The 15843-nt window shown below is 49.3% G+C and overlaps 1 protein-coding gene across 1 annotated transcript in view; it reads right to left on the minus strand.

The window, feature by feature from the left end:
- The window catches only part of LOC137147599 (P2X purinoceptor 7-like), a 40351-nt gene that overhangs the window by 6215 nt on the left and 18293 nt on the right, over positions 1-15843 (minus strand). Inside the window, exons 12-19 of the mRNA XM_067539934.1 lie at positions 15115-15213; positions 13098-13586; positions 7680-8077; positions 3801-3948; positions 2273-2344; positions 1873-1945; positions 1086-1182; positions 18-98 (exon numbers count right to left, since the gene is read on the minus strand). Of these exons, the coding sequence (XP_067396035.1) occupies positions 18-98; positions 1086-1182; positions 1873-1945; positions 2273-2344; positions 3801-3948; positions 7680-8077; positions 13098-13586; positions 15115-15213 (1457 nt within the window). The remainder of the gene's footprint in view (positions 1-17; positions 99-1085; positions 1183-1872; positions 1946-2272; positions 2345-3800; positions 3949-7679; positions 8078-13097; positions 13587-15114; positions 15214-15843) is intronic.

Here is a 15843-nt window from a genome sequence, read left to right on the forward strand (position 1 = left end):
CTCTGCAAGATACTTACTTGGCGAAGTTGAACTTGGGATACCAGATATTGTTCTTCACCAAAATGGTGAAGTTCTCAGCATCCTTCAGGAAAGCTGGCCTATGAAACAATTGGAAGATTACAAACGTTCACCTACAGAGGGTCCTGATGCAGAGTCTCAGAGCACTTTGTGAAGCCAGTCGTCTAACACCCAGGTATGATCGGTAAGTTACATCTTAAGTGGGTAAGCAGACTAAGCGCCTACAGCAGTGTGCACACTACAAAGCTAGACAGACCAAGCTACAGAGGGAGTGGGAGTGAAACGGGATCCCAGGTGTCAGGAGTGTGACTCCCAGTTTACTTTTCTAGGACATTGGACTAGACTCCTTAGGCTATACAGGGAGCTGTATTAGTATTAGATTTATGCTAGGATACAACGTGTGCACTATGTGTGTTCCTGTTGTCTCAATTTGGGGAGTGGCTACCTCAACACGTAGCAGCTAGGAGTGCGATTGCCCGCTTGAGTGGCCATGCCTGTGCTAGCTCTCATCCACCAGGCTAAAACCCGCCGAGTAGCCACAGCAGAACATGCTAGCAGCCCCCAAATACATACCTAGGGAGGCTTGGGGGGGGTTGTACTCAGGGCAGCTAGCATGGTCCTGCTGCTTCCCCCGCTACCGCAGCTACGCTACTCTCCCTTGTGCACTAGCTCAGATGACAGCTGGGACTCACACCTCTGGCTTGTGTTGCCACCCAGCCGGAGGTTAGTTTCAGCTATGGCTTTCCATGCTACTCACCCAACTTGAAGCATCCCACTGTGCCGGCCGGTGACACCCTGTGCCAGGCAGTTCTGAGATGCTGCAAATCTCTGCACCGCCAGGCTTATCTGACCGTTCTTTTCAGCAGGCCGTGATCGCTCTCAGCCATCCTGCTAACTGCCTTTGCGACAAGGTCACCAAAGCCCCCTTTGGCCGTGGTTCTCAAACATCCATGAATGGACCACACAGGAAGAGCCACTGCCCCAGAGACCGCCCCTCTGGCTGACAACTGCACGGACCACCAGCCCCTATCGGTGGTGAACAGCCTGGGACAACAGACAGCACTCACTTCGGTAAGCGGGTGTCATTCTCCACGGGACACCACCCAAAGATCTCGCAGGTTTCGACAGAGGTGGAATATTTCCTACACTTCCCAGTCTGGACTCCTGGAAGGACATGAGAACAGAGTTAGTAACTGTGCAGCAAGAGTAGCATAGCAATATTCACGCAGGCTCTGTCACACAGTGCCTGACAGGCGAGGAGGGGTGAAGGGCTGGATTGCTTATGCCTACATCCCGGGGAAAGTGCAGCAACAGGATCCCCTGCTAACTTATTCCCATGGTACGTCTAACTACTAGCCATGTCTCCAGCCCAGCCCACAGTGGAAAGAGTCCGGTCAGTTAGGGCCTCGGCGTAGAACCTCAGTCTGATCAACTGCAGTGGCAGGGCTCCAAGAAAATTCCAGGGTATTTTACCGGTTAAACGGGACATGAAGCATTAGAACCTCCCTCCATTTAAACAGTGTCTTGTGAATCTGGTACGTGGATGCTGACTTCCGAGAAGGAATGCTGGGCATAAGGAAACCTAACTTGGCCAGAGGTTTACAGCAGCCAGTGAACTTTAGGGAGCTCAGCTCAGCAACGGTTTCTATTTTCACGGGCTACTAGAATGTTTAACCCTTTGTGCTCCCTTTTTCGCGGCCTTTCTTCTAAAGTTGCGTTATACTTTGCTTACAAATTAAGAGCCAAGGGAGCCTGATTAAACACTGCTTCTCCTCCGGTTCTAGTGACAACACAGCCTCGGAGGTGTCCCAATACAGATCAGAGAGAGGGAGGGAGCGCACATGGGTTCCATACCATTGCTGTGGGTGCCTATGTATCCTGCAGCACAGGGCTTACTGGAATTACACACAGTTGTGTTATCTGGAAGCTAGAGGGGAAGAGCTGTTACTGTAAGCCACAAGGATGACTTGCCAACCCCCCGCCACCCCTGACCCTGCCCTGAGATGGGAGTTACTCCCAGTTATGGATTAGACCAGTGATGTCCAAACTTTTACCCCGTGCTCCCCCTTACTCCTGTGCATGCCCCCCCCCCGCCTGGGGCTGGGAGCCAGGCCACAGCCGGGGCTGGAGGCTGCAGCAGGACGTCCCTGCAATGTTCCTCCCCCCCCGGGGGCACACCCCACACTTTGAAGACCTCTGGATTAGATTCTTCTGGAGATAGAGCACAAAGGAGGCTGCCAGACACGGTACCTACCTCAGGACAATAGCCCTGCGTCTGGTTCAGTGTGATGATCAGGTTGGTCATGATGAATAACGCATTCTCCCCCTGAATATGCAAGACAACGAAGGAGATTTACGGGTCAGTTCTAAACAGCCACGCTCTGGGAAGCGAAAACCTCACTGGATGCGCGTGGTTAACAGGTTCTCAGGTGGCACTGTGGGAAGCCGCTGTTTGCAGAGAGCAGGTGCACTGCTACAGCAACAGCTTCTCTCAGGCATCACTTGATGAATCCTCAGTCCTTAGGACAGAGCAGTCCTAACGGAGCACTGACTCTTTCTATTGTGCTCTGTCCAGAGGTTACTAAAAGTCTGAATCCACGCAAGGAAATTGTGGAACCCCCCCATAATTCTCCAGTGGTGCAGCTCCATCGGGGTGGCATTGGCACAGACAAGGCTCCCGCAGCAGCTCAAATCAGGTGTAATGAATCAAGGAGATGACACGTCACCCTAGATATTAGTTTAGCACCGGGCTGAACCCCACCAGAGACATTCAAGGTTCGTAAGTAGATCTGTGACAAGGCCAGAGGCACCTATGTGCCGGGGTTTTCATACATGGGTGCGAGGAGGAGCACTGGCCACTGCCAAGTAAGATCCCAGCCTTGCAAGCTGATCCACACAGACACAACGCTCCAGAATGGAGAACCTTTGACTTTAACGGGTCCTGGTGCAGACCGAAAGGTCCCATCTCTGCGGATCAGCTGGCATGATCAGGGCTTGCGTTTTTAATCTCTTAAGGTGGAGACTTTTCCAGCCTTAGTGTTTTTGTATTTTTCCACCGAGAAGCATTGATCTCCCACCTGCATTTCTTTAGGGAACAAGCCAAAAGGGCTCAGATTCTTTTCCTTGTTTATGCACCACCCAACTCATCTTAATTACTTCATTGGCGAGTTCCCGCTGAGAAGGCTCTGGCACTTCTCCACCAGGTTTGCTGTGGACAGAGTCATTCAAAGGCTGGCAGCCTGCAGGTATCCAGCGAGGGCCGAAAGCCAACTCCTCCCCCCCCAGATCATACAAGTATCAAGATGGCAGCAGACACTCCTCGGTCACAAACACACTGTCAATCAGTAACTTCCAACAGTTCCTGTTTAGTTCCGGATCACATTATTTGAAGAGAATTGTTAGGACTGTGGTGCCGAGAGAATAGTGTGTTTAGCTTTGGTCTACTGGCTTTGAAACAAACAAAGCAAGACAGAAATAGGAGAGGCAATCCCTGGATCATTACTGCAGGTTTATTCAGAGGCTGCAGTATGCCCATTCCCATCCCGAGAGACAAGTTTCTTGCTTCAGACACAGTAGTGCTGAGCGCTCTTAAATCCTGATGAAGTCTGGGGGAGATGGGGATGTCTGGAAACCAGGCTCATAGACAAGTGCCTAATTCAGCCCAGTAGTTTTGCTGCAGCCATGGGACGTGCAGAATGGACGTTCCACAGCTGAGGAACACCTGGGTGCAAGAGGCTGTTTGTTGGCAAAGTCCTATCAGATTGTGCAAGAAAAACCCATACCTGAGGTGGAATAACATAATCAGCCACATCCCAGACTCGCGGTCCCAACTCCGATGTGTTTGTCACGGCTACTCCCTTCACCTTGGTGGTTACAGAGCTGACCACAGAGTCCATTTCCTGGTAGCCCTTTTCCCACACAAAGACCCAGCTGCAAGAGAAAAAGATTCATCATGGCTTCTGCACTGAGATATCTTTTAGAGATCCCAGCAGCGTGACAGGGAGCCTGAAAACCTGGGTTCTATTTCTAGCTCCTTAGGTGACTTTAAAATGCGACTCATTTCCCGCCCACCCCACCTGTAAATTGGGGATAACAGTGACCCTCTTTACATGGGAGGACAGCCTTAACCAATGCTTCTAAAACACCTGGAAAGCACTGTAAACATTGTCATTTTCCCCTGCACCAGACCCTCCTTTTGGGGGTATTATGTAATTACTGGATCCTTCAGCAGTGCATTTGCACTGGAAGATTTCCCAGAGCAGGTACGTTTTAGGGCTAGGATCTGAAATGATCTAGCAGACCCAGGAATTATTTGAGGTAGAAGGACAGATATACTGTAGCTGATTCTCATTTGATGATGTGAGTGTCTCTGCAAAGACTGAAGCTCCATTATGGAAATATAGAGGCTTGTTCTCCCTGTACTGGACCTTGCTGTGTTTCCAACATGAAGGGTAGGTATAAAAAGGGACTGCTGTCAACTCAGAGTTCTCCACCCGCTTATACCAGCGGTAGATCACGCGCTCACACGCGCTCGCACACAGTGTAAGTGACTGTATGAGGCAGTGGAAGAGTCAGGCCCATAGGTTTTCCTTAAGGGAGGACATTGAACATTGTACTGATATTACCTTATTACACCAAGGTAATAGGACCTTTGATCTCTCGTGGTTTTTGAGAACAGTTAATGTGACCAGACAGCTTTTGTGACTGTCATTAGCCTGGGGATATTTGGTGCTTCTTAAAACCTCAGCTCCTGAATTCGTGTGATTTACCTGAGACTCGACATTTTAAAGAAAAGTCTAGCCCTCCCGGTTACAGAGAACAGCTTGAAACCATGAACTCTAAGAGCTAAAAAACCAGAAAGCAAATGAGGAACCCAAGTTCTGCTATTTTAAAATCTTCTTTATTTTGAAACCAATCTCATGATCTGTGGGAGTCTGACCCATGATCTTTGAGTACTCGAGGTCGACGTGTAACTAACTGATTAGTATTAAGATTTGTTTAGGGGGCCAGAAGTGTCTCAAGCATGTGAGGAGGAAATCACCTCGCAGTTCTCAGCTAGACAAAGCTGTGTAACGAGCCACGCTGAAGACAAACACATGAGCTCATCCTGTATAGTGATCACCTGGTACAGTATCAGGTCCAGCCTCTAGTGCCAATCCTGAGCATGCCCAGCTCCCAAGACTTTTATACTGTGGGAGGCAGAGAGCTATCCCTCAGCCTGATGCTCTTTGGACGAGCACAACAGTTTAACATACGAGTCAGGGATTGATCATTCAAACCCCCTGAAAGGAGCTTGGGACATGCCATTCCTAACACTTCAGAAATCCCGCAGTTCAGAACAGCCACAAGGCAATGGCATTCTCTCTGGAGATTTTCTGCTCTCTCACTTGGAAGCCATCTTATGGGGCTGAGCCACTTATTTAGGAAAATCCAGTTTAAGATCCTTTCAAAAGACCTGCAGGCTTCCCTGGCTGCCTGATCCTAGACACCAAAGGACAGCCTCATTACGGGACGATGGCAATATATTTAGAAGTGACACGATTCAGGAAGAGGCGCTTCCTCATCTCACTAAACACCAGCAATAGCTCAACACAAGTTTAGTGCCCAATCAAACTCCCAGGATAGTCAATGGAAATCTTTCCATTTACTTCAATGGGACTAGATCAGGCCCTTCGGTTCTCCATTCTATTTTTGGAAAATGGTTTAGCTGAAAAAGGAACAAGACTGGTCAAGGTTTCTTTCCGCTTTACATTTAGTGGGTAGTTGGGAAAGGACTTTTCGGGACGATGGCTGTGGAGAAAACCACAGAGATGTGGTAAACAAAGAGCTCACACAACAACCCAAAAACCTCAGAGAAGAAAAGCAGTGACAAACCAGACAGGAAGAATCAAGGTGAGAAATGCCCTCGAGTTTTTGTAACAAAAAGCAGAGATGACCACACCAGCGTTTCTCCTTGTGGTTTCTCCATGGAAAGGGGGGCTGATCTCCCCCTGTTCACACCAGCACATATCAGGAGTAACTCCAGCACAGTCAATGGCACGGCACACACACAAAAGTGGGGAGAGAGGAGAATCAGGCTCACAGCAGAAGAATCAAACCAAGTTACAAGTTCATGCCATTATATCATTCCTTCATTATGCAGTCAAGTCTCCCAGCGACCTTCTGGTGCCCCATGGAAGTTAAGGCAATACAGTTAAAAAGACACTTCAAGTCCATATCTTATTTCTCTCCTTCAAGGGCTGGTGACATCTGCTTAAAGTTAAAGCTGTTAAGAGACTGCTCGATATCCTCTGATGTCTATCTTTCAGTCCACTCTGATATCAGCTACTTCAACAGCAGTCAAGTGATGTTACCAAAATTTTGCAAGAGAGGACAGAGAGAAACGCAGAGTCTATGACAGAACAGCTCTGATGTTTCCATAATGGGTGCGCAGTGTTGTAGCCATGCCAGTCCCAGGATATCAGAGGGACAAGGTGAGTGTAATAATATCTTTTAGTGGACCAACTTCTGTTGGTTAGAGACAAGCTTCTGAACTTACACAGAGCTCTTCCTCAGGTCTGATCCTCAGAATGTCTCAGCTAAATAGGGTTTCCATAAGGTGTCAGCAGCTCAATACAAGACCCTGAACTCTTCAGTCTACTAGCATAACAGACGTTAGATGCATAAGAACTGATACATTTAGTCTAATCCTCTCCATCCAGTAGCAAAAGGTTCTCCATGGCTTATTAGAGCACTTTATACAGTCCAGTTTTAAGCAAAGGGGATTCCATCACTGCCCATGTGAGACCCACTATTACCAGTGATTCTTGATATTCACCTTAAGTGGTTTTTTTTGCTTGATTTCACTCCATTCCATCAGGAAACACTCCTATGGCCTCTAAATAATTCCTTTTCCGTTCCTAGGATTTACCCCCTTGAACTATTTCTACGGGATAAAAGCCCCAATAACTATTTTTCTCATTTAACTGGGCGTTTACAATTGCCCCAAAAGATCGTCACTGATGTTTGAACACCAGGTTTCAATCTATTGCAGCCCCGGCTGAGTCCGAACATCAAGATTCTTTCTTTTATTAACCATTTGTCCCTGAGCATCGCTCACTTTCCTCGCTCCAGCAGCATCCCGGCAGGCAAAGCAGGGAGTGCGAGTAGCCTGGGGTACCACAACTACTACCACAGGCCCCACAGAGCCTGCCCAGGAGCTGCACACAAACAAACAGAGGCCAGGCCCACTCTCTGCCCCGGGCAGCCCCCCACACAAAGGGGTGGGAGAAACGTGGCTACTACACGAGGGTGTCTCCGCTTCGCCTGTCCCACGCCCTCACTGCCTCCAGCCGCCGCTTGACCCCCTGGGCAGGGGGAGCCAGGACACTGCGCACCCCTCCTCCTCCTGCCTAGGTCAGGCGCACCCCATCAGGCCCGGGGGGGGGGTGCTCTCCCCTGGAATCCCCCTTTGCAGGAAACAGCTGGGGTGGGGGAGGGGTGGGAAATTCCCGCTTCCCCAGCGGCGGCCTCGCAGGGGGAAGTTAAAGTCCCTGCGGGGGGTGGATCGCACCGCGGGCTCCCCTGCCCCAGCGCTGCCCGGGGAGGGGCTGCTCACTCGCCCCCCCCCCCAGCCCCGGGGCTGGCCGGGGAGCCGCTGCCTGCGCCGGCCCCGCGCTCACCCGATCACGTAGGCCAGGATGGCCAGCTGCACCGCCCGGTTCACCAGCCCCACTTTGCGGCTCCGGATCAGCACGATGCGGGGGGTGTCGTACTCGAAGAGGAAGCTGCGCAGGGCCCCGGAGGCCATGGCGGTGGCGGGGGTAGCAGCAGCAGCAGCAGCAGCAGCGGGGCGGCGGGGGCTGGGCTCAGCTGGGCGCAGCGCCGAGCTCGGCAGCTGCTGCCGCCGCACGTGCCACCAGGGACGGGCTGCAGCCGGCTGCGAGTCGGGACCTCCCTCCATCTTCCGCCCTGCCGCGCTCCTTGATTGACAGCGGGGGGGATGGGGCAGGGCACCCCCTATTGGAGCAGCCGCCCGTGGGCCAACGACCCCTGGGCCTTCCGGGCCGGCTTCCAATCCCTGCCCCAGGGGGCCTAGGCTGACTGGGCCTTATTTCCAGGGCTCTGGGGGGGCAGGGGTGCTGGAAGTAGGGGTGCAGCAGCCCCCTCCCCCCCCCCGTGAAGTGGTCTGCAGCATATGCAGGGTTTGCATTTTTGTTCAATTCCCCCCCCCCCATGAAACCTGTTCCAATGCCCCTGCAGTGTGGACAGCGTACAGCGCCTGGCACAGGAGGGCCCTGGTCCGGATCGGAGCCCACAAGCGCGGCTGCAGCACATGGTGAGAATAGGACAGCCCCATAAGGGAGAAAGCTTTAAAAACGACAAATCCCTGCCCCGCGGAGTCTACATTCAACAGGCCCAAGCCCACTGACGGCTACTTCCTTGAGTCACCCTTAGCAGGGCAGCAGAGCCCCAGCTAAGCGTTTCAGAGCCCCTAGCGGGATGCACCCCCTTGTTTGAAAGCAGGGCATCTTCGGCCAGGAGCCGGCAGATCAGAAGCTGGGGGGAGCCACCCAGCCCGCTTGGAGCCCTGGCTCTCTGTGCTGTGGGAGCCGGGGCGCTGGTTGACTGCCTGGCACCCCTCCCTGAGCCAGACCCCTCTGCACCACCGGGTGCTCCCCAGGCAGGGCGGGCGGTCCAGCTCCGAGCTGGGCCCCTGACACGCTCTTGCCGTGGCCCCAAAGGAGCCTGGCACCCCCGGAGCCAGCCCCTGCTCATGGAGCCTGGCTGCCATGAGATGTTCATCCCCCATGGGCACCTGCCTCTCTGCAGCCCCGTCACACCCCGGTTGCTGCCTGGCCACTGCAGCCAGGTCACTCTCCCCGCACTCCCAGGCATGTGGAGCAGAACTGCCCCTTGCTCTCCTCGGCTGCGCCTGCCCCAGCCCCCAGGCTGCTGGGCTTGCATGGTCACACAGCCCTCCTTCTGAACTCCGCAGGGGCCCAGCCCCGGGCGCTGCTGGAGGGCAGACTGTCCCCTGTCTCCCCCCCCTGCCCTGGAAGCCAAGGCTGTGAGAACAGAGGAACCCCTCGGGTTACCGTATTTCAAGTCCCCCAATAGAGGACACTGCTGGGGGGAGGGGCAGGAGGGAGTATTTGGAGAGGGTACCCACTGGAGGTGGGCTGCCAGTGCTGGGGGGGATGGGCTGGTTTAATGGGGGAGCCCCAGCTGCTGCTGAGGGGACGTTGCTGCAGGGCTCCCGCTTCCCCCACATTCCCCTTCTCTTCCCCATTCCATCCCCCTCCCCCACTGCCTACCCCATTCCCCTATCCCATCCCCCTTCCTTTCCCTCTGCTTCTTCCTCCCCATGTCTCCCACTTCCCTGGCCCTGCCCTTCACCCCCACCACAGGCACTCACCCTTGAGCAGAAGACAGGATGGTGGCCATTTAGGGTGCCCAGCACACATAGAAGGGGAAGTGGCCTGGCGCTAGGACCCGGGGTTCGCGTCCAGTTGCCGCGTCTGCGGAATGGGTGAGTTGGCGGGAGAAGCAGCTCCCTACCTACCACGCCCTCCGCTCCCGCACCAGGCCTGGCGGGGAGGGGCACAAAATAGGCCCATGGACTCCAGCCCACACTGCTGGGCCCAGTCCTGCACGGTGAGGGGAGCGGGGTGGACCCGCTGGGCCCAAGCCTGTGCTGCCCCATTTTTGCGCCCCCGGCCGGCCGCCCCTCTTGTCCCGCTAGCTCGGCCTAATTACAGCCCTGCCTGCTTAGCAGTCAGTCAGTAGGGCTGCCCTGCCCATGCCCAGCCCCCGAGAGGCAAGGAGTAGCGGGATCAAGCCATTTATTTATATCAAGCCATGAATTACCACACAAACATGTGACTATTGTGAAGAAGAGTCACAGTGGATGCCTATGACAGTTTTACAAATGCTATAGGTAGACTTTTACTGTTATTTATCCCTGTAAATCTGTGTAAGGTTTCTCTGGGTCACCATCACCTAGGCATATGGGGTATTTTCACCTACATCAAGTATTAGACGCTGCTGGAGGTAGGATATCTCCGCCTGGATGAAACGAAGGTCTCATTTAGTATGGCATGTCCTAGCTCCATATTAATGGAAGCTCTGTTCATGGATTGACAGAATTATTATTCAGCCAACTTCATGATAAAAAAAAAATCTTGACTGAAATCCAAAAATCATGAGATTTTCTTTTTTTTTTAAATAAATTTTGGGTCCTCTTAATTTGCCTGCTGGCTTCTTAGCCTTTAGGGTGCATATTTTTTTTTCAAACTTTTCTCTACAAGCAGGAAGGCTAGAAATGCACTTTTACAAAAAATAAAAGCTGAGATTTTCAGGTACTCTCTGATTCCAGCAGCTGGGACGTTAAGATAAACACCAAATACTGTGAGACTCAAGACAAAATGACGAGAGTTAGCAACAGTGGAGAGAGAATTTTTAACAAAGAAAACTTTAATCCAAGGCATCTGAGTTGAGTAACTGTGTTAAACAAAAACAAAGGGTTTTAATCAGTCTGAACAAAAACCATTTCCCTTTCAATTGAATTGGGATTCACTTGTATGATGATTTTGATATCACTATCCAGTCATCCATAGAACTTACCATGGACAATATGGTGAATAAGACCTTAATTTTTAATTATTTAACACTTACGTCAGTAGTACCTGAAGATCTCATTCAGGACTAGGCCTCCCACTGTGATAGGCAGATGGTGGGAGTGCTACAAGTGTTTTAACGCAGGTAATCTTTTGAGGAGTTTGTATCATGTTGTGACCAGCTCCTACCCCAAGAAAAGACTCAACTAGAAGCTCCTGAGGTGTTGATTAGCATCCACAACTATGGAAAGAGATGGAAAAAGGCAGCTCGCAATGAAGGTAAAAGGAACCCCAGAACACACTAGGCAGGCCAGAAGATTAATGTTGTTGTGTCTTCAGTTTTCAACTGCAGCGGAAGAAGTTTTAAACAGCCAAGGCATACGGCCTCTGGGATGGTCGTTTTCACAGGAGTGGAGAGAATTACAACAGAATTACACACACACTGTGAGAGCAGAATCTGGCCCAGTAGTTACATGTATCTAACTAGGCCCCAGTTCTCCTCCCATTTACAGTGAGGATAGAATGAGGCCCTAGATGTCTTAGATTCACCATTTATCTCTTCCTTTTGATAAAATCCTTTACTGTATTTTTTCTCTTACAAAACTGAGTAGATATTCCAAACAATTGAAGAGCAGTATGATACCCAGCTTTGCTAAGGATAGCAACAAAGAGCTCACATTCCTGCTGACACTTGGCAGCCCAGATACCATGGTGATGGGGTTTTAGAAAAATGGGTAGTAATAAAATAATGATTCTCTTAATAGTTCAACAAATCATTAGACGGGGAAGAGAATTGGCTGGGGATTTAATGTATATGCTACTGCGAAATCATTGAAGGAGACTACCACTGTGCTACTGATTGATTAAACACTGTATTTATTAATGGAGACACACAGTCAAAACTGACTGCAGGATACGAAAGGGTTGCAGAATTAATATAAGAACGCATTTAACTTAAAATGACAGTCCTAAACAAATATCCCAGATTCCAACATCAGTAGTTCCAAAAGCAAAGAAAGTGTGTTATCCAATATATATTAGTGCAGTAATGTATCAGTGCCAACATGACAAAAATAACAGTCCCACTTCATAGCTACAATGAGATGCTGTTGCATGAATGTCAGTGCAATTCATACGCATTTACAATTGGAAATGCAATTAGAGCTGGAATTTTTTTTTCCAGATGCCAGTTTTAAAAATATGTAAAAAACTGAACACTACAAACGATGGGGTTGTGCAGATTTACGATAACGCAGAGCTGACATTGGCACAGTATACACTAATTAATATCCACCTTGCCGCATTGCTGCAAAAATAGCTAGTGAGACAGAGTCAAAGTACAAGAAAAAATAGGAATCAATGCGCAAGTTAATCCATCATTTATTTGCATTCTCAGGGCTATATATACTGCCCTGAGACTGCATACTGATAAGCAACTCACTGGGAAGCTAATTGGGGATCATGAACTTAGAGCAAACATGAGGCTAACATCTGCTCTCAGTTACACAGATACCATCACAATAACATCATGAATTAGCACTAAAGTAAATGGCAGCAGAAGCTGATCCAAGGTTTCTGAAAATAAGATAGAAAGGCAGTAAAGAAGTCTGTTTCAATTCCTGAGTTTACGTTGAAAGGGGCACCATCAACATAATAACTGTGCAGTTAAAAATGCTTTTGCTATGTTACTAACATCACCCAAGATGAACTGGTTTCCTCTGGTAATAGATTTGATTGACCACAAAGCTGAAAGAATCTGAAATGACACAGGTTGTGCATGACTTTGTCCACGAAATATGCACTCAAGGGGCCTGATCTCGCAAGCCCTTTCTCCCTAGGACAGCTCAGGGACTAAGGACCACTCACACGAATAATGATTTGCAGGACCGGGCCTGAGCAGACAATAATAATCTGCAGTTCTAAAGCATCTTTCTTCCAAGGCTCAAAAGCCTTTTTACTATGGTAGGTAGGTATTATCCTCATTTTACAGATGGGGAAACTGAGACACCAAGAGGTTAAGGGTCAAACTTCCTCTAATTTTGATTTCATGAATGTTTGAGTTCCCACCCTGAGATGGCTATTGATGCTGTCTAGGTTTCAGAAGTGCTGAGCACCTCTTGACTTCAGTTGGAGTGTTAGATACTCAGCACCTCTGAACATCAGGGCCAAGGTATCCCACACACTGGGCATCCAAAAACTGGGTCTACATTTGAAAAATATGGGCTAAGTGCCCTGTCTGAGGTCACAGAGAGAGTCAGCAGCAGTTCTGAGGAATAGAACCCAAGACTCCCAGACTCCTGCACTAATCATTAGCTAATACTGCCTTTAACACCACAGAATATTCAGTCATCCAGCAGTGGATTCTCAGAAATCACACATTTTTTTTTAAATAAATGTCTCCTAAGAGGTTTAAGGAGGTTTAATAGTGAGAAATAAGCTGCATTGTGGTGCTGGAGCTATATCATAGAGACTTAAAGGTTAATCCTTCCTCCCTAAACCAGTATACTGGCCATCCTCACTGGGGTAAGTTTCTCTGATCTTCCACCTACAGCAGCTTGGTATTTGGGCACTGCTCTCCACCTCAGCAGAGCCAAAACGCCAGTGAATATATTGTTTGTATGCACAGTGACGAAGCCGGTTATTGAGGGTCTCAGTATTCAAATCCAACAGGGGCTCTTTGTAAAGCAGGATAAACTCCAGTGTTGATCTGGAAAGAACGAGCTGCTCGAACAAAGCAGAGGTTGTAATGCATGACCCTTCTCTTCTTCGGCAGCAGAGCTGCTCCCGGAAAGCCTGCGTTTGGTGGCATTTCCCACAGCAGCACCAAGAAGGGCGGTCGTGGGTTGCAGAAGTTTGCCCTTTACTTTTAAGGGGTTGCAGCTCATGTGCTTTTGCTAAGGCAGGGACCCGATCAGGACACTGTGCTGCGAGCTTGGTCGTGTCAGTAAAATCCCCAGCGTCTCTCTGCAGCTAAAATTCCCAAAAACATAACCAGAGAAACCACAGTGAAAATGAGAAAAATGCAGCGTTTTCTTCACTCTACTTCTACACCTGCCCTTACCCGTCATTAGAGAATCTCTTTGTATGTACAGATTTGATTCTTACTACTCAAGCTTCACATTTAATACAGCAGGACAGATATAACAACAGTATCCTTTTGAGGCAGATCAGGAAAATGAATGGTTACTGGCTTTGAATCCTAACGCAGAACAAACCTCAGCACAGGGAGCTGCTGGTTCATTCCCACTCCATATGGGGCAGGATGAGAATATTCTTTTAAATCTGTTTTGTAAATGTATACCCAGTGATCGACTGCACTGGTGACAGGATTGTGTGTGCGCAATTGTAGCCGCATTGGTCCCAGGATATTAGAGAGAGAAGGGAATGACAGGAGTCCTCTATCCACATAGCAGTCCCAGCACAGGCAATTGCAGTATGAGTTTACCCCTGCTTCTCTGTCCAGGTTCCTTAATCCTCACTTATGTATCTTTGGCACTGGATGCATAAGTCAATTTCACGGACCTTGTCTTGTCTTTCAGAGACAGTCACAAAGGGACCCAATGAGTGCCAGTTATAGTGGTTGTGCCTGTTTGTGATACGAACCAGTGGTTCTCAACCTTTCCAGATTGCTGTATCCCTTTCAGGAGTCTGATTTGTCTTGCGTACCCCACGTTTCACTTCACTTAAAAAGATTTGCTTACAAATGCAGACATAAAAATACCAGTGTCACAGCACACTATTGCTGAACAATTGCTTACTTTCTCATTTTTACCATTTAATTATAAAATAAATCAAGTGGAATATAAATACTGTACTTACATTTCAGTGTACAGTGTATAAAGCAATATAAACAAGTCACTGTCGGTATGAAATTTTAGTTTGTACTGACTTCGCTAGTGTTTTTTATGCAGCCTGTTGTAAAACGAGGCAAATATCTAAATGAGTTGATGTACCCCCCTGGAAGACCTCTGTGTACCCTCCGGGGTACACGTACCCCTGGTTGAGAACCACTGATGTGAACAACCATCCAATGGGAACAGGACTGAGACCTATCAAGGGTATGTCAACATTGCAATAAAAGATCTGTGCCATGGCCGCGGCAGGTTTGGGTCATCTGACTGGGGCTAAGAACTGCCATGTTCAGGCTCATGCTGAAGCCCGGGCTCTGAAACTCCACAAGGGGGGATCTCAAAGCCCAAGCCCCAAAGTCTACACTGCCATTTTAGCCCCACAAGCCTGAGTCAATTGACCCAGGCTCTGAGACAGGTTTGTTATTGCAGTGTACCCCAACTTATTTCACGCAGGCCTAAGGACACCCCATCAGGCAGTAACGAGATCTGTTAGTTTTACTCTAGAAAAAATAGTCTCACGTTCACAACAAAGTCAACCTCAAGCATTTCCCAGAATCACAAACTTAGCGTGAAACTTGGGGAGAAAAACTCAAGTCATTCAGGAAATAAATCCACAAAAAGCCATGAAAGTAAATGCTTGAATTTACCTGAACAATCTCGCCTTTAACATTCTGCAGACTCGTCCTCAACAGTTTGTCTACCAGAATAATGTGCGGCTCATCAACATATGACACGTACATCAGGGTCTGTGAAACAAAAGACATTAGCATCCACAGCTGGAGTATTTATCTGGAATACGTGGGACTTACACGGTATTGATTTGACCCATGATTAGGGTCCTCGAGGCCCAGATCCTGCATTCCTTACTCAGATAAAAATCTCTCTGAAGGTGCATGTTCATTGGAAGGCTGTTCCTGGCACAGGGGGCAGCCTGGAGGAAGGCAGGGCAATGGGAGCAGGTGAGGGAGACAAAGGGAACAGTCAGGTGTTAGCCAGAGGTGGAGCGCAGGGAGCAGGAAGAGAGGTTGGAGCCGTAGGTAGACGGGGTTGGATTGTACGAGGCTTTAAAGATAAACCTTTCGGTCTGAGATTTGGGCACCTAACTCCCTTAGACGCCTTTGAAATCCCAGCCTAGAAGCTCAGCTGTTCAGTGTGCCAGTGATGTGAGCAGCAGGAATGTCTAGAGAGAAGGAGATGCTGGAGCTGAATGTGCAGCTGATGGACTTGAGAGAGAAAAAACTATTTTCACACAAATGCCCTTAACGGTTACAGGGGGAGAAGCTCTGAGGAATGCTCTAATTAGAGACAGCGCCTCTCTCTGCAGCATCTTTCCACTGCTCTCTGAAGGGTGAAACCTCACCTTTGGTAGCTGTCAA

This window comes from Emydura macquarii, unplaced genomic scaffold, assembly GCF_026122565.2.
Source record: "Emydura macquarii macquarii isolate MOO-44397 ecotype Brisbane River unplaced genomic scaffold, CSIRO-AGI_Emac_v2 contig_554, whole genome shotgun sequence".
NCBI lineage: Eukaryota > Metazoa > Chordata > Testudines > Chelidae > Emydura > Emydura macquarii.